The following is a 20,370-nucleotide window of genomic DNA, read 5'->3' as shown; positions in this document are numbered from 1 at the left end:
AGACGTACGAGAGTCTGTATCCGACCCCCTGTGTGACGCTCAGCGACGGTATACGATTTTACCCGTTTCAGGTTCTCACCTACGATCCACATTCATGGCCGCTTGACCATGAAACGGACTTGCGAATTAGGCAAAAGTGAGGATCGATTCTTCAGGGAGGAATCGTATGTTGTGAACGGCAGGTTCTACACCAAAGTCTGCAATGGAGTACTCTCTCACCTCATCAAACTGGGAGTATTCCAGAAGATCAAGGAGTTGGATGCAGCACTGGCAGAGAAGACTTTCTCAAGCAACCCATCGGGTAGGACTGATTGAATTGCTGGCCGTCACCTATTTCCTTGACTTCCGTGACCCGCGATTCAAATCACACTCGATCGCCTCTGTTGCTGCTGAGGGGTGTCCAGCGGATATGATATTTTAGCGGCCACTGTGGTGCCATCCGGCGATGAAGAAACTTGGCAGCGAGAAGCGAAGCTAGCGGTCTTAAGAGAGAAGATTAGACAAATGGATGAAGCGGCAGCACAGCGGCGTGAGCGCGAGCAAGTACATGAGTAAAGTTTGATCAGTTGGAAGATCGAATGGTATCTGATTCCAGATAATAGATGAGGAGCTCCGTTCTGCTGAGGCCCAGATGGCAGCTTTGAAGGGAAAGGCAGACTCTATTGCAGCAAGGACTCGCGCTAATTGAACGAGGAGGCAGTTCATGGCTTCAATGCAAGCACACATTAATGCGAGATTGTTGCGTTCGTGCGAACGAGCTCCCAAGGGGAAGTGAATCTCTGCAAATGTTCTGCAAGCTAAACCACGAGCGAATGACAAAATCACCTCGGAATCGCACTTATCAGACATCCTAGTCTCTTGGTTTTGAGCTAAGGTATTATGATCTCGTGCATAAATAGTATACCAGTCCTTAACTTTCTTGAGGACTCGAACGTCATTTATCCATCCGATAAATGGTGGATAATTGGGACAAAGACCAATTTGATAATATCGAATTAGTGCCGGGCTATAGGCTACTCACCAACCGCTATCTGCGAATTTCCTGTTCGCCGGTAGACTCCCTCGCTAGTGGCACGCGATGTTGCTTCGTATTCCACGAGTTTAGCCATTCACGACGCAGTGAGCCGGTCCCAGTGCGATGGGATCCCATGGATACAAGCGCGATTGTGAAGCAGGCACCACCGTTCATAGCTCGGATGAAACTCTGATGTGAGCAGGCTACTTAGTAACTAGCAGTTACCGTATCTGTTGGACTCGATAATGGCAACATAGAGCTCCTCATTCGTACAGCGATATTCCGGCAACACATAGCAGGAACTGACGGTTAACATTCCCGTCTCGCTGTCGAGTGTTCGCGACCAGAAATGCCACGAGTCTGTTTTACTGACTATGAACGATGCCTCGCGAAAGAGCGTTAGGCCCTGTCGGAGATTATGTAGGGGCTCGTAGCCACTAATTCGAACTGGTGGTGAGTTCGTGATCTTCTGCTTGGGAATATGTCGTGAGCATATTCCCGTATCAACTGTGGGATTTATTTACCAACATCGACAACACTGGCGCTCAACTCAGAGACATAACTTAGTGAATGTTTGATGGATGCGCGCTGTAGATCGGTCGATTTTACTGGTCCCACAATCACAGATCGCTGCGAGTTCGCAGTTGCTTCACTGGAAGGGATTCATTCAATGAACCCATCTACTCGACGACCTCCGAAGCATATACGACAGAGGCGGCTACTAACGAACAAATTATTGCGTGGCTATGCAAAGGCAAACCGCCGTCATTCAACTTGACTCGGTTCCGATGCTTCTGCTGTTGGGATCTTCGGGAACATCTCTTTGTCACTTACAAAGTGGAAGTCGTCATCCTGCCATGTACGAGGCCGTGAGACGAGAGTAATTACGGAGATGACAGCCTGACAGGGAACATGTGAGGCAAAGAGCTTTTACCGAACGTACCAGTATCATAGACCCAATAGCAACCGATAGAATGATGATGACCCGCAGAGAGCTGTGCCCAGATGAGGAAATGGCCGACTCTCTAGTATCTGTCAACCAGAAACCCAAAGGACATAGAGCGACACACGGGCGCCGGCCAGATCGGTCGTACAGCAAAGCGAGTTTATCATTCCCTGATTCTGATTGGGTTCCTTCGGTTGGTCTGTAACGCACTGGAGGAAATAATCTCGCGAACGGTTATACCTGCCAATTGATGAGAGAACTGACAACAGTGGGTCCTCACTTAAGTCCATCCGCTGTTATTTTCTCTCCTGTAGACGCATCTGAAGTGCACATCACCGGCGTGAAACGAACAGGATCTCCTAGGCACCTAAGAGGGAACGCGCGGACATGCTGCACGTCAAGGACGAACACTTCTTACCCTTCCACTAAACAGTAACCTCCTGAGCAATCCAGTGCGCGCCACGTAGAATAGAACCTGCAAAGGGAAGGGCGATTGAAGCTGGAACTAACAGATGAGTCCTACGATGTTCTATAGTCATGGAGGAGTTCGTACTCAGATGAGTCTGTCTGATTATCATAAGCGTTTGCTCCATTGCGGTCGATGGCTTGAGCGGCAATGTACTCCGTAGACTGGCTCGCTAGCAGGATTGAATACAGAATTACCAGTATCACAGCCACCAAGATGTACCTCAAAGGGGGCGTAACATCAAAGAGCTGAAGAACCCTATCTCTCACCGTATTTGCTTCGATAGGTCTTTGCTCCGGAGAGCCCGGAAGCCGTACATCGACGTGGCGAGCATGAGTAGGTTGAAAAGTAGCGTAAGGAATATGGAGAGCACCGAACCAATGTAGCTATCGTCCAAAAGGCTCCAAATGCCTGTCGAGTACATTCAAGGGAGTTCACCTATGCGGACTTACTCGTCACGACGCCCACCAGGCCCCAGATCAAGAGGAATGTATTGAAAGCGATACAGAATCCCATAGCCGTATAATCGAAGGCTCTTCGGAAGCGCACACCAGCGCTCGATATGAAGCCTGGCTCCGTCTCCACCATTTGTCAAAGTGGGCAGAATTTCTCGCACCGGAGGGAGACGCCGTGAGGCCAGCAAAGAAGTTCAACGTTCTCCTCGAACTGTGTAGGGAAGTTGCTATAGAAGCCAAATGGCTCGACGTACTCAACACCACAATGGGCTATCCGAGAGAGGTGGGGTAAAACATTTCCTACGACAATGAATCACGATGGCTCCCGTTAGCTGCCTCGTAGTGAAAATGTGGTTTCTGCTGTTGCTCCTTGACTCGTCGCTCGTCTTCCCACCATGGAATGGTTCAGTGGATGAGAGTCACTAGCGTTGTCGATCCATTGCTAAGGGAGTGCATGTCACGTGTGTGAGACATGCTATAATTCCACGATGAAATCAGAAGGACTGCTGCGGCCTTCGGCAAGCACTGGACAAACGAGGGTGGCTATAGACAGCTGGGAGGAAATTGGTTTCCGGTATGATACTGGATATCGTCACAGTGCACCGATTTAGTTCACGAAATCTCACTAAATTTCACATCAGTAAAAAGCAAAACCAGTTTATTGTTTGAGAAGTAAGAGAAGTTAGAATGATAGGGAGCAACGGCGAAAATTATGCTGTTTTTCCTCTCAATTATGCCACAAAATATAGGAGAACAGCTCATGCTCTATCGTGTTGCTTCCCCAGAGATTTTGATGGTTCTAGACTCGAATATTGTACCACAGAGCGAAGAGATTACTGATCGCATCGGATCATTTAATTCTAGTGTCATTCTCTCAGCCTACGCCCCCCCCTGATGCGTGAGATCACTAATTCTTCCGATCTCCACTTCCGACTTTCTCGTCTAACACTAGTGCTAAACCGCGGTCACCCCTAATCGGCCTCCCGTGGTCGATATAATTCGCAGCATAGAGACTGATCAGGTTCAGGCACGTTGCATGCCTCGTCTGTGATCTCTCAGTAACAGCTTTTGGACGATCTCCCTCCATGACCGCAGCCAATTCACTTTCTCCATTTTGATGGGAAAAACCAACCGGGATCGGACTTAGCGGACAGATCGGGGAAGGCGACCCGTCATATACCGAGCACTCAACAAGATGGAGACTGGGAAAGCTATGGTAGCAAGAAACAATAATTTTACGGCGCAGCGGTCATCTCCACATCATCCGAAGGCGATCGGGTGTCATCCATGAGATCCTCGTCCGACTCGCTATCCTCTCCTCCGACTTCACCGACCCGCTCTGTGAGTGGCACCCAGCTCTGGTGGGAATCTTTAGCATTTGGACAATATCTAAGGAGCAGCAGTTATTGAACCAGAAACCGCGTAGAGAGCAACAGCTGGCTCCAGGTGAAACTCGGTCCCCAATGGTACTACTGTTTCCGGAGAGTCTCGAATACTAAAATCCGATAGAGCTGCTCCACGAAGGCGTCAGCCTCTTCGTCAATCACGACTCGAAGCTAACAGTAAGATATGCAGGGAGCAGGGATCGAACCCGATATCTTCCCTAGCCTTATCTTGTGAATACATTCTTGCGTATCCACTATAATGACAAACCTCGCATAGGTATCGCACAAGCATACCAAGAACCCCGAGTTATTACCTCCCTTGCTAGATCAGGCGCATCGGTTCGCCGATTGACCATCCTCATTATCCAGTCGGTGAGCTCCCGGTCGGGACTGCCCAACCACAATGACACCTACAGACAACTAATCCAAATTAGTTATTGTATGCCTAGAGCAGTCCGGAGATAATCTTTCAACCTCGTGTGGAGCAGTCACGATACCAAGATACCTTCTCGGAAAGATATGCTACCTGGCGACGGACCCACGTCCACAGAGTCTGCTGGACAGTAGTAGATTGACTCAATACGTAATCCCAGTCAATCGGATGACGATAAATATCCGAACGTTCACTCGGCACCTAACGCACGAAGGGGATTTCCTGCCACGGATATCCAAGATAACCTACCAAGGACATGAGCTCGTGGATACTCATTGTACTCCGACTCTTGTGTTCCCTCTTCCGCCGCTTCCTCTCATGCTTCTCGCGCTTCTCTGTCTCTATATCAACCTTATCGGCTGCTGCTCGTGCTTCAAGATATTGAGCTTGCACCTAGCAGAGATACAAAACAGCTTCACATGACACCTCCAGGCTCCCATGGTACATCAGCCAACTGCTGCTCGTTCCTCGACAGCTTCTCCTGTTGCTCAGCCTTCCCCAACAATACCGTCTCAATGCGCTTCTCTTCCTTCTTCACAAGTGACCCCTTCCAGTTCTCAGTGCCTCTGGCATTAGCCTGCGATTCCTCAGACTGTATTCTAGCTTCCCCAGCCCGAGCTATGTCCGACAGGATACCCTTCGCCCGATTAACCTGAGCCCGTCGACATGAAGCAATCAATAGCAACCAGGGAGAGATAATAACAATATAATAGAAGTGATAAGTGATGCTGTTATTCCGAGAAGTGCGCTGTTGTGTTGATGTGAACTTCGTGAAGGACAGTAGAATGACAGAGAGAAGGTGTTTTACGATGAATGGGATATGCTATATGCTACCCTGCGGGCATAGATTCCCAAGCGTACTGCCGTTCCTTTTCCAAATCAATCTTAATTGTAAGTATATCCCCCATGCCCTGGTACTACCAACTGGTGTATCTCATCATCCACCAAGTCCATGAGATTGCTAGGCACCTCATAGCCCTCCTTAGCGATCCTATTGGCGACCTCTCTGCCTCTGACACCCCGCCAGTGATACATCATATCCTGAGTCCTTTTATCAACTCTAGCATATATCTCCCGACCAAAAAGCCTTATCCCAGTCAGAGCTCGCTGTGCCTTGAACGCAGCGCCGCACGAACGGTACTCAGCAATGACGAACGTCTCTCCGGGAACCCTCCAAAGCTGTATAAACTGGTCATTGATTTTCTCTATGGCCTCCTGGCGTTCCGCAGTAGTAGATGTACTCTGTTTTTCATCATCCGCCGGCGCCGCGGCCACTGTGAACATCTCGTCGAGCAACTCTTTGTCCGCCCTCGGGTCGATGTGGAAGGCGAAAATGAGGCCCCGCCGAACACCACTCGTCCCTGGTTTGTATGCAGGCCGCCTAGAGCCTCCTGCAGGCCGCGTATTCACCATCCCTTCCGATGGAACTATGTTTGGTCGGACCGGTGGTATGGGCATGGCTGGTGGTACGGGTGGTCCACCACCGAGCATGGGTGGCGGCATTCCCATCATATGAGGTCGTTGGGCTCCCATCATCGGAGGACCTTGGGACGGTAGAGGTGGAGGCATCATCATCCTTGAAGGCGGTGGTCCAAGGTCGGGACTCATCCCAGGTGGACCATGGCCCGGTGGAGGGTTCCAGTTGGGACCACGGAGAGGTGGATGATCGAAGCCCTTACCCTTACCACTACCTTTGCCACCAGCCCACATAGGACCCCACTCGGGAAATGCCTTGCCCCAGCCACCCGGCATCGGAGGCATTGGTGGCATCGGCGGCGGGGGACCGAACCCCTTGCCGTCAGAAAACCCAGCGCCCTTACCGCCATAGCCTTTTCCCCCAGGAGGACCCGAGAACATTATACGGAAGGGGAAAAGACTACAATAAGCACCCCGAGTCCCTTCAAACATCGTCCTCTGAAATCACTCCAATTCTAAATCACATTGGAGGATGAAACTCGTCAAGCAATATGCGGCTTCGACCGCAACAATGTGGTCCACCTTATCTGTATCCAATATTGGCGAACAGAACCTTTGAACCTATGTTATGCTCGGCGGACCGACTCAGTTGACTTGGACGGTTCCTCAACGCGGTAAGTACTCATGTGAAAACGGAGAGCTTACCTGATCAGAAAACGGGCAAGAAAAGAGGTCGGCAACTGCAGACCGATGGGGCACCTCGGGACGGTTCGCGAGGTTATCGTCTGACGATGACCTATGGTGTGGTGATCGGTTCACGGTGTAGTAAGGTCACCTTTTGAAGGTCTATTTGGCTCTCAGTAAAGTCAATTCCATCGGGCGGGGCACCTATGCCACAGCCCCAAGATATGCATAGTACAATTAATTCTGCGATAGGAAGAGTAATTCCGCCGGATTGTGGGAATCAATCTCGCTGTTCGTGGAGCCTATTCTGCATGGGGCAGATATGCCACTTCGAGAGCAGCGCATCGAGGTAATTCAAGATGCTCACTCTGATTCACAATGTTTCTCGCCTCTAGAAGGCGGCAACAGTCACGCCGCGTAAGAGTTCAAGGGTGGCATATCTGCCCCAGACGGATTCGGTCATAAGGTGTTAAGTGCCTACAGTAAAGCAATTTCCCACCGAAAAATCAGACCCGTGCTGACGCAAAGTTAAGCGAGTTGGACGATTATTTCGGAGAAAAATACACGCGACGCTTTAGCTCACTTTCTGTTGAACGATTATGCGCTCTTTTGGCTGCTCAAGATTGTCTCGTGCGTCTGACTTCCGCCCCTAACCCTCAGTCGGTAGTTGTCATACTCCCACTCGTCTTTGATAGTATGAATTGTCTATGGGGCTAATCTATGAAACTGGTACATTGGCGCCATCGAGAAGATTGCGAACGATTTCCTCAATCCTTGAACTTCTTCCACCTCTAAGTCTCTTTCCATTGTATTACCGAGACGCCTCGGACAGGCATTTGATGGCTCATTTCCCGGTCTTTGTTGCAGTGTCAGTCCTCCCATTGAGCTTAGTGGTCACTTTGGCAGTTATTGCCGTAAAATGAGCTCACTCGACTCTCTTCGAATCCCCGAGGCCAAGAAGGACTACATCATCCAGAAGCTGAACCCCCTTCTGGAAGACATGGTTACTGAGTGTCTCACTCAGATGCCTAACGACCCCGTCGAGTTCATGATCAAGTACGTCTCTGTTGAATCCGTTCTCCTCTACACGGTCGCCATTTAGGTATTTACGTGAGAAGAAATCAGGTGGCTCCGAAGATACGTCCCCCGGGGATTCCCTCCAAGCTGAGAACAGTCAGCTGAAGAACGAAATAAACCGTCTACGTGATATGCTCAAGCACAGTGTTGGCGGTGCTGCTGGGACTACCGATGGCGTACCGACTGCATGGGTCCTAAGTCGCAGTCTACTCTCATTCAGGACAACGACTCTGTGTTGGATTCTGAGGATGACGAAGATGATTACGTTGATGAACTGCCAGCCAGCTTCGTTCAAAGTTCGGCTCAGCGCGGCAAGGCCCGAGCATCAGTAAGGCCTTTCAGTGCCGGCCTTGCCGATAAGCTTCTCCGTTAAGGTCAGTGCAGAGGCCTATGGTGCTTGGAACGTAAAGAAGGAGTTTACGCCCCCGGTGTATCCCAAGGAGGACGAGCAAAAGGCCAGGTACACTGCGACTGTTGACTCTTCCGAACAAACGATGTTGCTATGTCAGAATCAAAGACGTCCTCTCCAAGTCGTTCCTCTTCGCCGCTTTGGACAACAACGATTTTGCCATTGTCGTTGACGCTATGAAGGAGGTGCGTCTTGTATGTAGCCCTTGGCCAGGCTTGATTGGTATCTCTGGTAGGAGACTGTGAGTGCCAAGGAACGTGTGATCAACCAAGGAGATGATGGCGACTTCCTGTTCGTCGTTGAGAGTGGTGAATTAGAGGTCTATAAGAAATTCCCAGTGAGTTATCATGACCTACAATCCTGCCTTGATGTGTATCAAACAGGGAGACGAGGAGGAGAAGATGCTGAAGGTGTGCGAAGTCGGTGACGTCTTTGGCGAGCTCGCCCTCCTCTATAACGTCCCTCGTGCCGCCTCTGTGGAGGCTAAGACCGACTGCACCTTGCTGAGGCTGGACAGGGAAACCTTTAACCACATCGTTAAGGTAGAGCGTTCATGATGTGCTTACTGAGGCCTATTTGAGCTTGTTTATCGGTCACTTTTCTTTTGCAGGATGCAGCAGCACATAAGCGTGAGCGTTATGAATCCTTCTTGAAATCCGTGCCACTGTTGAACTCCATGGACGCGTATGAGAGAAGTCAGATAGCTGACGCCCTCAAGCCTGTCTCGGTTGCTGCCGGAGAGATGATTGTCAAACAAGGTGAGTCTCGCATCGCGTCCAAGCATCATCGCCGATGCAAATCTCTTTGAGCCTCCGTTCGGGTGATGTGACCAATGAAGTGTCCTTAAGCAGTTGAAGAGAAGACCTTGGTTTACTTGGAGCTTGTTCAGGTGAGCCCGGTGACACCTTCTACGTTATTGAAGATGGTGACTGTGAGGCCTTGAAGGAGCGCGATGGAGGACAGCAGGAAGTGGTATGAGCATCTTATACCTCCTGTCCGTCCCAGGCTCATCATCAGGTTATGTCTTATGGCGCTGGGGACTATTTCGGCGAGCTCGCTCTGCTCCGTGGGGAGCCTAGGGCAGCGAGTATTAAGGCCAAGACGGACACCAAGCTTCTTGCTTTGGACAGGTTACTGCGAGTTTGCCATTTGGCGAGATTATGCTCGTGTCGTTCAGGCGCAGCTTCAAGAGGTTGCTCGGACCTCTTCAGGAGCTGTTGGTGAAGGCATGTGATCGATATGCGAATTAGACCACTAGAGGCTATTCTATACCCGCATACCATGTTGTTTAGTCGTCTTTTCCCTCTCGCTATTGGGCGTGGGGATGTCTGTGCTTGATAAGTGGCGATACCATGGAGCGTAATAAATTTATCGTGGTGATGTGCTGGTTGGTAGTGTTAGTAAGATCAATCACGTAAGGGTAGTAGGGTGCTCCTTTCGTGGTATCAGTGAGATGTGTCTGCCCATGATATGGCATTGGATTGGGATATTGAAATCCTACACAGTGTCCCTTCCTGATCGGCTATCATGCCCAATACGCTTCCTGCCAATAGAAGTGTTGGTACTGCTGCAGGGATTCTCCCCAGCAATCCCCCTACCGAGAGGACTGTAGGTGTCTAGTTCACTCCTTGGAGATGACTTACTTCCCACGGTCTTATCGGCTTGTTCGGGACCGCCGGTGTATCTTTCACTCGGGAGGAGTTCTCTCCCTGTAGGCGATCATTCAGGTTTGTGTACTGGACGGCCATAGTCTAACCTGTGAGAAGTTGATGGAGTTGTCGACTGGTAATGTCGAGCTCACCCTCTCTGCAGCGGCCTGGGATAAGGTAGAATACGTCACCGTCTAAGCCGGTGGTATGGCCCTAGGCAGGTCAATAGGGGCCGCCATGTGATCGATCAAATACTGGATAAGAACGAGGTGGCCTATGGAATCAACACTGGCTTTGGTATGTTTTCGGACGTCATAGTCGCGCCAGATCAACTCTCTCAGCTGCAGGTGAGTGCGCAGCGTATAGAAGCTTGACGGGGTCATGGCCCTTTGCAGGTGAATCTGATCCGGTCCCATGCGGCTGGGGTTGGACCGCCTCTCTCCCGGGAGAGGACCAGGATGCTTCTGGCTCTCCGGGTTAATGTGATCGCATGTGGCCACTCTGGAGCTAGACCCGAAACGGTGGAGAAGATGCTTGCGGCTTTCAATAAGGATTGTCTATCGGTGGTTCCATGCCAGGGTACTTGCATATCACTCAACGCTTATTTTACTGGTTTACTTTGTCGATAGCCTCGTCTCGTTGGGATCAGGTACGGTCGGCGCCTCGGGTGATTTGGCCCCACTAGCTCATCTTTGCCTGGGGTTGCTTGGAGAAGGGCTCATGTGGGATCCACAGTCAGCTGAGCCCAAACCCGCTGGGGAAGTCCTTGAAAGGTCATTGATCTTTGGGCAGTTGATCTTCCTATTCGATCGCCCATAGGCATGGACTGGAACCCCTGCAGCTGGGTCCTAAGGAAGGACTAGCTTTGATCAACGGGACGCAGCTGATTTCGAGCCTTGGAAGCGAAGCCGTTATGAGGTCGATCAACGTAGCAAGATGCGCTGATATCACCTGTGCCCTGTCTCTGGAGGTCCTTATGGGTGAGGTCTCCTCACTTGGAGAAGAGGAGTATGTTGAGGTCTGGCAGGCACCCATAACGCCTTCCACCCTAAGATCCATGCGGCGAGGCCTCATAGCGGGCAGAACTTGGTGGCATCTAGAATTCGCGGCTTACTAGAGCCTGAGAAACCATCGAAGCTATTCGAAAGTCATCGATACAGTGGGAAGGTGCAGGACGCATATACCCTACGTTGTGTGGCGCAAGTGAGTACTTATAAGGAAACGGCATCGAGGGCATTCGCTTCACCTCAATCTAAGTGTGGTGCCTGAGAAAATTGGTAATATGCATATCCTGCTTCACAGGTCCATGGAGTTGTTTTTGAAACTATTGATTTTGTCAAGCGCCTGCTGGAAGTCGAGCTCAACTCGGCCACTGACAACCCTATGATTTTTACTGGAGGGGCGGACTTCTATCCGACTGGTAGCGCCAAGGCCCCCGTATGCACCCGCGGCAGAATTGTCTCTGGAGATGGAGCTGCCGCTTCGAAAGGTAGGCTGTGAATCTTCGGAGAGTCGACTTGAGCAGCTGTCGATTGTAGGTAGTGCGGCGACCACACCAGCAGGGGTGTCCTCGTTGAGTCCTATCCACTCAACGCCCCATGACAGCAGCCTTAATCTCGATGATAGTGTAGGATGCAGGTCGTGGTCAGTGGTTGACCATCGTGGTAGTTCCCTCTTCTGGACGGCCCTGACGATGCAAGTGACATCTCTGACTTGAATGGCGCCCGTAAGGAAATCCAGAAGATGCGGGCTCTTCTCAAAAACTTCAAACAGGAGAACACAGCCCTCAACGTACGTCCTCTACCAAGCAGTAGCTTTCACCGTGGCAAGCACGTATTTCGTTAGACTCACCTCATGGAGACTCTATTGCTTGGTACTAGTGGCTTCATTATTTCCGGTGGCAACTTCCATGGGGAGTAATCAGTGTTGTTGGCTGAAGGGCACCGCGACTGCCTCGTAGATACCCCGCGAAGGCGTTGGACTATTTGGCGATAGGCATACAGGAGCTGGCTAACATCTCGGAGCGCCGCATGGAAAGGCTGGTCAATCCGGCTCTGTCGAATCTCCCGGCATTCCTCGTTCAAAACGGCGGTCTTAACTCGGGATTCATGATAGCTCATTGCACTGCTGCTGCGCTAACCAGCGAGAATAAGGTATTCCTTATTGCCTCAGCAGCGCTATGATTCTAACGTTCAGGTTCTATGTCACCCGTCATCTGTGGATACTCTATCTACCTCTGCGGCTAAAGAGGATCTTGTGTCTCTGGGAGAGGCTCTCCGCAGGGAAGTGCCTTGAGGTCATCTCCAATGTCGAGGTCGTCATTGCTATTGAGCTCATGGCTGCTTGTCAAGTGAGTCGATACAGGGACCCTGCAGACTAGGAGATCTTTATGCTAGGCCCTCGAATTCCACCGACCCTGTCGCACTACGGTGCCACTAGAGGCCGTATATGATCTTATACGGTCGGCCGGTGTAGATCCATATGATGAGGACCGCTACATAGCCCCGGACATTGACAAAGTCACCGATCTCGTTAGGTAGGTTAGATCAGGAGGTGTTACTATGGTTAGTAGGTCGCGTTAGGTCTGGTGCGGTATGGAGAGTGGTGGAACCTTACCTTAAACAACGAGAGGAGAGTCAAATCGACGAGGTCTCCCCCATTGACATGATGCCGAGGGGTGATATCCTCACCCTGAGCCGGAAGCTTTAATAGCTCGCACGAGTTGGGTAGACCGTGGAAGTAATTTGACTTGGGAGCACCTCCATGTTTCTATATCCATTTTCAACTTTTTAGTTAATGTCTCAATCAGTCTCTATGCGAGTTGCGTTAGCCTGCTCAGAAGTCTCGTTCGTCTGTCATCGCTGAAACTAATCGTCGAGGCATGGACTTTCAAATCCGATTTTGCCCTAGGCCGCTTCAGCGTCCATCTGCCGTCACCACTGAAACGCTCGATGTTTCTCCTGACCGCCAGGCTTTTTGTCAGCATGCCGTTACTTGCCTCATGTCGAATGCAGCTCTGTTCGATAGGGGCACACTTGGGCCTTCTGTGGCTATCATGATTTTCAACAGAGTTTTAAGGTCATATCTGTCGTGGTTGAGTTCACCACTTCTGTTGTCACATACCGCTTCAATGCAAGTTTCCACTCCACATGGCTACTGCTATTCCGAAGATCGTAGGTAAGGCACGCAAAGGCTCCAAAGCTGCGTTGGCTGCGAATAAGCGCCTTATGCTTAGAGGGGCTCCTCCTGTCGGGGCGGTGTATAAAATGTCCCCGGTCGAGCTACGACGCAGCATGCAGAAAGTAGCACGTGAACGCATCTGGAAGAATGACCTATGGGAAGCTTATATGTTCCGGGCAGCGGCGCTCCGAACTGAGCTGCTGGTTACAGATCTCTGCCTGATTCTAGACGCTACAGCTTTGGGGAAGAAGCGCTCGCCGGCCTTGGCCCGGTTCCTGTTAGACGAGGTAGTCCGTAAAGGCAACAACGTGAACTATAAGATGTCGTTTCGTGATGTTGTGATGGCCCTCAACGCTGGCGCAAAGATGCGCCTTGGCGGAGACAAGCGGTGGGCTGACGAGTTAGTCACGATGGGCCTCCGGAGGATCTCTGGGACAGATCGGCATGCTGTCTCTCCGAATGACATTGCTCTCTTTTTGCACTCCCTCACGCGCCTGTGCGTGAGTACAACCCAAATGGAGGCGGCCCGGAACAGTGTGGCCAGTGAGGTGACGCCGAGAATACCCAAGCTGACGGACGGCCACACCCTGTCACTTCTACTGCACGGTTTTAGTCCCCTGGGGAGTGCAGGGTTGGAGGAGGCAACAGAGTATGAGGATCGAGGAGACGAGGAAGAGGCTGAGGAGGACGAGCCTTTCGAAGAACATGGTAGGGAGGATCAGAGAGACACGACTAAGGAGAATACGATAACGCACAGGCCGGTGTTGAAGATGCTGTTCAAGCAGGTTGTCGAGCATATCAATAAGGAACGAGTATTCAATAATATGGATGTGGCCCACGTCATACTGGCTGTTGTCAACATATATCGTCGATCTCCGAAGGAGCTCGAGCCGAACGGTTTGGTTCCTCCTAGTCTCATACCCGCATTGAATGGCCGTATAGAAGAGTTAACGGCCAAGATGAAGCCACGCGACATCGTTCGATTCATGCGGTACACTGCTCAGCTACCGGTTATCGAGACGGGCAAGCTTCTACCCGAAATACTATATAGGATTCGCCATTTCACTCCAGCGTCCTGTCTGGAAATTCTCAGACTACTACGCCAAAATCCTGGCTACGACGAGCACGGCAAAGTTGAGTCCACCATTTTCTATCGGCTCATTCGTGGGGATTCGGCGAGATTCCTCACATTCGAACAGGTCTGTCATCTAGCCGGCGTGGTCCTCGAGGATTCTCCCACTTGGGAGGCCCGAGAGTGTCTGCTGACATGCTTGTTGAAGTTTAAGGCCAAGAACGAGGGAGTGCCGCCACCTGAAGTGGTCATCCACGCGATCAGCGTCTACTCTCGGCTGGGCATCCGAGACACGCATTGGGTGCACGTTTGCAACAGCACGCTGTATCCTCTGCCGGAGCTTCCACCCCCAATCCTGGCAATGCTCGCCTCGGCGCTGGCTCGTCTCTCTCTTCCTACGGTAGCAGATCAGTTGGGGGTTTACGTGGCGGCTCAGAATTCTGATTGGAACTCAGTCGAGCCATCAGCTGCAGCTTCGCTCCTCTATTCGGCTGCGCTATTTGCACTGCAACCTCCTGGGCGGCAGCCTGAGACGATGACGGCAGAAACGCTGCAACCAGCACTTGTCCGAGCACGACGGGTCGCGAAGAAGGATCCGGAGGTGGCCTCCGCTTTGGGTCTCTTCGCCGTTACAGATGTGGGAAAAGCCATGGGAGCGACAGCCCCTCTAGTACAGACTAATCGGCCAAGATGCGGCTTTGAAGTGTCCTTGCTGGACCACATACGACAAAACTGGACGGGAGTTGACATAATCGAGAACGCGGTGACTGTGGGACCTGTTGTGGCCCTAGCTGCGATATCTCCCATACAAGTCGCAGCCTTTGCTCAGAGGCGGGCAGCAATCTCGGAGGGAGACTATGGTGATGAGTTCGAATTTCCCAAGGCGCCCCCTTTGAAACCGGACGACTGGGTCATTTTGGAAGCTCTTTCGGACGGCCACAAGACTTGGTATAGGAAGCTTTGTATTCGCTACCGCCGTATCTACGTTCATTCAGGTATCATTACTCTGAAGCCTTGGCGTCACAAACGATGAGACATCGCCGACACACTGTGAACGCAGCGAGATACGCAGAGCTGCAGGCCTTGCGGACGAAGGGGTACCGAGTTCTCTGCGTCAGCGAGTACATGTGGCCGGGTGACTCTGAGAAGCGTACGGACGTTATTCTCGATCAATTCGCTCACTTGGCGAGCGGAAAGAGAGAAGTTGAGTGGAAGAGAGTCGTGGAGGGCAATACTCCCGTTGTGAATAATGATGTTCTCAGCCATGTCTCTGATTCATCATGATGTTTCTGATCCCCAGTATGTTTTTTGACATCAAGTTATCGGACAGAACTTACGTCTGGATAACATCCTATCTCACAGCTGTTGACTCACGTGGACTTCGATACAAAACCCGGTGACGCGACAGGGAGGCTATGATGAACAGCGATCGAGGTCAACTTCGGTTAAGACTCCATAATGCTGCCTTGATTCAATCTTAAACATGTTAGTTTAACGTCATGACGTACACAACTGTGAGCAAGCAAGGATGAAACTTGGATGCGTATTGCCAAACTTGCGTGCATAAGTCAAACTTGTGCAGTATATTGTTAATCTTGATCATGGTATATTCTGGTTGTGTCAAACATTAATACTTCGTGTCAAACTTGGTTGTAACAAAATAGACAAGTGACCAACTTGGATTTTCATTGTCAATCTTGATTGTAACATAATTAGATTGTGACATACCTGAGTTCTAAGAGTCAAACTTGATCGCAACACCGTCGTTCTTGCCTGCTCATTCGTTAAACTTGCGCAGGAAAAGGGGTAGACAGGTCACTCGTTGACACTCGGTGGACGGATCCACTCAAAGTCGTGATCGGGCCGTCGATTGATATTCGAGATAGCCGGTGCTAGCGACCCTGGCAATACAATCACGAAGTTGGATACATACACCAGATGATACTCTAGCTGCGGCCGCCAAGGTTCACAGGAGTGCCAACAGTAATCGTCCAAAGAATTTTCACGTTTCGTGAAAATTCTACGTGAATCACGAACGCTCCTATATGCATTGTCCAGCTGTCTCCTCCGCACAAGCAGGGCCGCACAGTCGGAAGACGAAGGCGGCTGTAGTGGCCGAACGGAGTCGATTCACACATAGCGAACAATCGATAAAACTTAGCCAACAAACTGATCAGCGAGAGCGGGCAGATCCGCCCACCATCACTCATGTGTAAAAGAGCCCTGCACACCATTTGATCAGTCGCAGTATATGCGTGCCCCATGATGTACATGCGTTCGTTGGGAATCGTTCATTGGAAACCATTTTTCATTATTTTTTCGGTCGAACTTATTGTTCCATAATACATCGGTATTACATTATTATGCTGATTCTCTCGCGAATAACCCTGAATCTTCCATTGTACCTGAATGGCCACTGACTCAGTGGCACTGAGAAGGCCGTGATTGAGCCATAAGACTCTACAATATTGTGCGACCGACGATATTACAATATTGTGCCTCGTGTCAGCGCAAAATTAGTGACGAACAGTTTTACCCTACGCTACTTGCTCAATCAATGGGGTCACGTTTTGCTCATTGCTCATCTTTTACACTACCCCATCTCTCATTATGTCGAGTTATCTCAGTGGGCAGGCGCTCGTACAATATGGCCTTCCCTTCGCTGCATCTTTCAGGATAGTTCATCCGTAAATGAAGTCACTTACCTCGGTATTACTCTTCCTCTTGGTGGCACATCGTCCGACGATAGCTTGGCTCAGGCTAGAAGAGAAACTTCCGCGCTGGCTCGGTAACAATATTATTTACCGCAAGTATCAGGCTGGCGACGACTCGAGCCGCGTTCTCGAGGATCTTGCTATTCTCTGTACACGAGAGGATGTGTTTTGTTTCGTCGCGGTAGACACTTCTATCAGCGCGAAGGTGAGTCTCTGAGTGCCAAATATGTTCAACCACGAATTCATGTTTGCGCCTGCAGCCTCGAACCTGCGCCCTGGAGTGTTAGTGCAATGCCTTGAGACCATTGCTTTCTGTTGGAGGGATGCAATGCATTCCATCATGTCGCTGAGCTCGGCTCGCCTCGCGGATAAGTGTTTTATCGGGTTTTCAGGCCGTTGTCGGCTATATCGAAATGGAAATTCCTGCTTACATGCCGGATCCGAGAGTGATGGACGCTATTCTCGAGAAAATGTAAGCGACAATTCTCTGATACTCCAGCGGTAGGAGAGAATCGGGGGATCCTTCGTCTCTGAGGATAGTGTCTTTGTGAGCATTCTTCTGCAGGCCCGCTCCAAGTAAGAAGAAGAAAGATAAAGTCATTGGTTATATAGCTTATGTAAGTCGGCAGCGTGATATGACGCTGATTGGATCATCGAAATTGGTTGTTGAAAAATCAGGTAAAAGTGGCTGCGTCCTCTCGAGGCCAAGGCATTGGAACGGACCTTATTTCACGTACCTTCAACTATGTGAGTGCTGTTTTCTCCGGGTTCATTGCAGAAGACATGCGAATGTTGTCGATGTCGACTACTTTAGCTCGGCCGAACCAGGCCCAACTTGGTCGCCATGTACCTAATGGTAAATGAGGACGATAAAGCAGCCATTGCTTTGTATAAGAAGACGCAGTTCGTGATGCTCACATGTGAGTAGTTGGAAAGCAATCTGATATGCTAACACATACAGAATCGCTATGCTACTGTGGTCGTCTGTATTTGAGTGATTGAGTATCCCCGACGATCCTCTCAGACCAGGACAAAGATACTCTCTATTACGCGCGTTATAACATGAAGTAGATCGCAGTGGCTCACAGAGTTCTATCACGGAGCCGTCTTTCTACTTCACGTAAGTATATGCCTTTCATCGCAGATAGGTTAGTTGATCATCTTAGGACCATCATGTGAATTCCATAGCTTTTCTCCCGTTTTTCGAGAGAACCGGACCATTTCTTCTTCAAGGAGTTATTCGGTCTGCAAAAAACTCGCCTGTTCGACAAGCAGCACATGTTCTCTCGCACCAACCCAAGCTGGCCCAATTTTTCCAATGAGAAACTCTGAGTGAGGATGGCTTGTGCTTGACAATGACTCTTAATTTTGCTGGTTGAACGGAAGCTTCCTCTGAATACCGGTTCTTGTATAGTGTTAACTTAATGAGTAGCGAGAGGATGGGAGTGAATCAACAACCAATAAGAAGAGCTCACTCAGTGCTTTGGAATGGTAGCCGTCGGCTTCTATCTACATTCATCTGAGGCTCAGTGAGAAGTCACGTGGAGTGGGCCCTGTATTTCGATCATGCTGTAGACGGTTATGGAATGTCCGTGTGCAAAGCACTGATGAATTATGGAAGCTCGTTGTCGCGCATTCCTCTCGAGATCAGTGAACGTGTTTATCAGTTCTTCAGTTGCGATCAACTCGCCTCTGCCGGCCCGTGATTTCTTTTGCCGCTGTTCCCAGATGCGCGGTTTCTCTCGTCTTCGACTAGTCCAGCAAACTTCCCCTTCAGCTATTGTCTTGCACGCTAGCTCTGGCAACTCTTATCTGCCACCTCGCGAAGCTCTCATAGTTTCTTCTCTAACAATCGAGATTTCATTAGCGCCCTAAACTAACCTCGGCCTCGAATATTCGTCCCATCGAGAGTATGATATAACAATCGCGCTTGAAGAGTATGACGTCCCTCCACCTGCTACGACAAGGTGAACTACAACGAACTAACCAGATAAGCTGGCCTCAGAATCACTATGTAGGGATAGTCGTGGTCACTACGAGAGCCACACAGTATCCTACTGCCAAAACACACCACTTGAGGACTCTGGTCGTGCTGTTCTACCACACCTCGCTGGCAGCAAAATGAGTTGCACTGCATATTGAGCGATCGGAACGGATGTCACATCAAAAGATGTCGGGGGAGGACATGACATCAAGCTGTGGCCTTTCTAATCTCACGGGAGGACATAGAGCTCCAGCGGGAATCCGATACAGTTCATGATGGGACCTGAACACAATGGGCGTTGTCAGAGTATTTCAGCAGCGGTACACCATTTATCGCAGAAAAGAAGCCTTTGGTCAGCTCAGATGAGCGACCGCCAAGACCAATTATTGGTCACCAATGTGCATTGTCCGTCGTGGGCATGGTATGCATCATCCATAACCTCCTAAGTTGGACAGCTCGTGATTCATTGGATTCGAACTCACTTCGGAAATGGGTCATCCCATCAGTTATGAAGTCTGTTGGTGACTCCTCAAGCCTGAAGGAGTATTGGTGCCGTCGAATCTCCATATTCTCGTCTTGTAATGCCATGCGTTGCCGGTACATCTTTATGAAGTTGATGCTGTTGATTCCATCTCTGCTCGTTTCCAGTCCCAGCTCGCTGTCCAGAACCATCCAACGATCGAGACCATCTCTCGGGCCGCGGGACCTCCGGATTTATCGCTGGGTCGAATGGGAACGGGTGACCGATCTCACGCGAGTAATGCCTTCACCGCTCACGATATCTCACAATAGGCGCTGTAGTGGTGACCGGAGAATTCAGTGAGCGAGCGGGTTGCAGACTGGGTAGGCTAAAGTCATCGAGCTGAGCCAACAGTGTCTTGGACCATCCCAGGCTCCGGCGTGGGACTCGACGCACGACTGATTCTTGGTCGGACAATGGACACTCTCAGGCGATTTGCGAAGCTCTCATTGAGCATCGACAATATGAGCTCCTTGATATTCAATGCAATTCATGGACCCAGACCTTTGCAGACTTTTCAGTCTGATCGTGCAGTGCCTCATACGCAACCTGGGTATCAGCTCCGAAGCTACAAGACTTCTCCATGAACATCCCGCCGGGCATCTAGACCAGCTGTTCTATCACTGTGAAGAACAATGCGTCTCGGGAGTGAAGCGAATGAATCCACTAATGAATCCACTAGTGTCTACACAGAAGCCCCACGCGCGTCAGTACCGCCAGCGGTTGACGGTCAACCCAATTACCTTGCGTACGCTAAGAGCCCCTAGCCTGAGGACGAGGCTACCTGATAGCCACCACCACGTCTGGTACCCACCGGGAGTAGAAGGAAAACTTTCTCGACTGAGAAGCCGCGGTGAAGCATTTTGGACGGCAACAGTAGACGCATCCTCAGGGAGGACATCCGAGGATACAGGGATTGCAGAGTAACCCACATGTGAGCAAGCCAAACGGCAGGGACTCCCGTG

The 20,370-nt window shown here is 50.5% G+C and overlaps 6 protein-coding genes across 6 annotated transcripts; 4 read left to right on the top strand and 2 right to left on the bottom strand.

Annotated features, from left to right (window-relative positions):
• Nucleotides 1-1,565: 1,565 nt before the first annotated feature.
• Nucleotides 1,566-3,074, bottom strand: Pmar_PMAR006516 (hypothetical protein). The gene is made up of 8 exons (XM_002787050.1): nucleotides 2,880-3,074; nucleotides 2,697-2,838; nucleotides 2,485-2,649; nucleotides 2,380-2,436; nucleotides 2,242-2,328; nucleotides 2,110-2,201; nucleotides 1,959-2,047; nucleotides 1,566-1,915 (listed from the first exon to the last, which is right to left on the bottom strand). The coding sequence occupies exons 1-8, from the start codon at nucleotides 3,013-3,015 to the stop codon at nucleotides 1,781-1,783; spliced, it is 903 nt and encodes a 300-aa protein (XP_002787096.1). The 5' UTR covers nucleotides 3,016-3,074; the 3' UTR covers nucleotides 1,566-1,780.
• A 1,012-nt stretch (nucleotides 3,075-4,086) lies between these two features.
• Pmar_PMAR006515 (Annexin A7, putative) lies at nucleotides 4,087-6,557 on the bottom strand (the record flags this gene model as incomplete). The annotated part of the gene is made up of 7 exons (XM_002787049.1): nucleotides 4,087-4,271; nucleotides 4,356-4,438; nucleotides 4,582-4,677; nucleotides 4,794-4,901; nucleotides 4,950-5,093; nucleotides 5,146-5,352; nucleotides 5,622-6,557. 7 exons carry the CDS (start codon nucleotides 6,555-6,557, stop codon nucleotides 4,118-4,120), a joined length of 1,728 nt encoding a protein of 575 aa, XP_002787095.1. The 3' UTR covers nucleotides 4,087-4,117.
• A 1,162-nt stretch (nucleotides 6,558-7,719) lies between these two features.
• On the top strand, nucleotides 7,720-9,536 carry Pmar_PMAR006514 (cAMP-dependent protein kinase regulatory subunit, putative; the record flags this gene model as incomplete). The annotated part of the gene is made up of 11 exons (XM_002787048.1): nucleotides 7,720-7,856; nucleotides 7,903-8,053; nucleotides 8,098-8,205; nucleotides 8,252-8,337; nucleotides 8,387-8,471; nucleotides 8,522-8,623; nucleotides 8,670-8,828; nucleotides 8,897-9,044; nucleotides 9,176-9,258; nucleotides 9,304-9,416; nucleotides 9,464-9,536. 11 exons carry the CDS (start codon nucleotides 7,720-7,722, stop codon nucleotides 9,534-9,536), a joined length of 1,245 nt encoding a protein of 414 aa, XP_002787094.1.
• A 277-nt stretch (nucleotides 9,537-9,813) lies between these two features.
• Nucleotides 9,814-12,710, top strand: Pmar_PMAR006513 (Histidine ammonia-lyase, putative; the record flags this gene model as incomplete). The annotated part of the gene is made up of 15 exons (XM_002787047.1): nucleotides 9,814-9,894; nucleotides 10,014-10,112; nucleotides 10,157-10,282; nucleotides 10,331-10,514; nucleotides 10,585-10,708; nucleotides 10,755-10,915; nucleotides 10,963-11,138; nucleotides 11,238-11,424; nucleotides 11,474-11,562; nucleotides 11,604-11,726; nucleotides 11,781-11,851; nucleotides 11,896-12,088; nucleotides 12,132-12,285; nucleotides 12,332-12,471; nucleotides 12,518-12,710. The coding sequence occupies 13 exons, from the start codon at nucleotides 9,814-9,816 to the stop codon at nucleotides 12,228-12,230; spliced, it is 1,713 nt and encodes a 570-aa protein (XP_002787093.1). The 3' UTR covers nucleotides 12,231-12,285; nucleotides 12,332-12,471; nucleotides 12,518-12,710.
• Nucleotides 12,711-13,068: 358 nt separating this feature from the next.
• Nucleotides 13,069-15,479, top strand: Pmar_PMAR006512 (hypothetical protein). Its single transcript, XM_002787046.1, has 2 exons — nucleotides 13,069-15,135; nucleotides 15,183-15,479. Exons 1-2 carry the CDS (start codon nucleotides 13,085-13,087, stop codon nucleotides 15,469-15,471), a joined length of 2,340 nt encoding a protein of 779 aa, XP_002787092.1. The 5' UTR covers nucleotides 13,069-13,084; the 3' UTR covers nucleotides 15,472-15,479.
• A 1,835-nt stretch (nucleotides 15,480-17,314) lies between these two features.
• Nucleotides 17,315-17,829, top strand: Pmar_PMAR006511 (hypothetical protein; the record flags this gene model as incomplete). Its single annotated transcript, XM_002787045.1, has 3 exons — nucleotides 17,315-17,373; nucleotides 17,467-17,518; nucleotides 17,716-17,829. 3 exons carry the CDS (start codon nucleotides 17,315-17,317, stop codon nucleotides 17,827-17,829), a joined length of 225 nt encoding a protein of 74 aa, XP_002787091.1.
• Between the last annotated feature and the right edge of the window lie 2,541 nt (nucleotides 17,830-20,370).

The sequence above is a fragment of the Perkinsus marinus genome (genome assembly GCF_000006405.1).
Source record: "Perkinsus marinus ATCC 50983 genomic scaffold scf_1104296930488, whole genome shotgun sequence".
Classification (NCBI taxonomy): Eukaryota; Perkinsozoa; order Perkinsida; family Perkinsidae; genus Perkinsus; species Perkinsus marinus.
The sequence above is the reverse complement of the archived record's forward strand: the minus strand, read 5'-3'. Positions and strand labels throughout refer to the sequence as shown.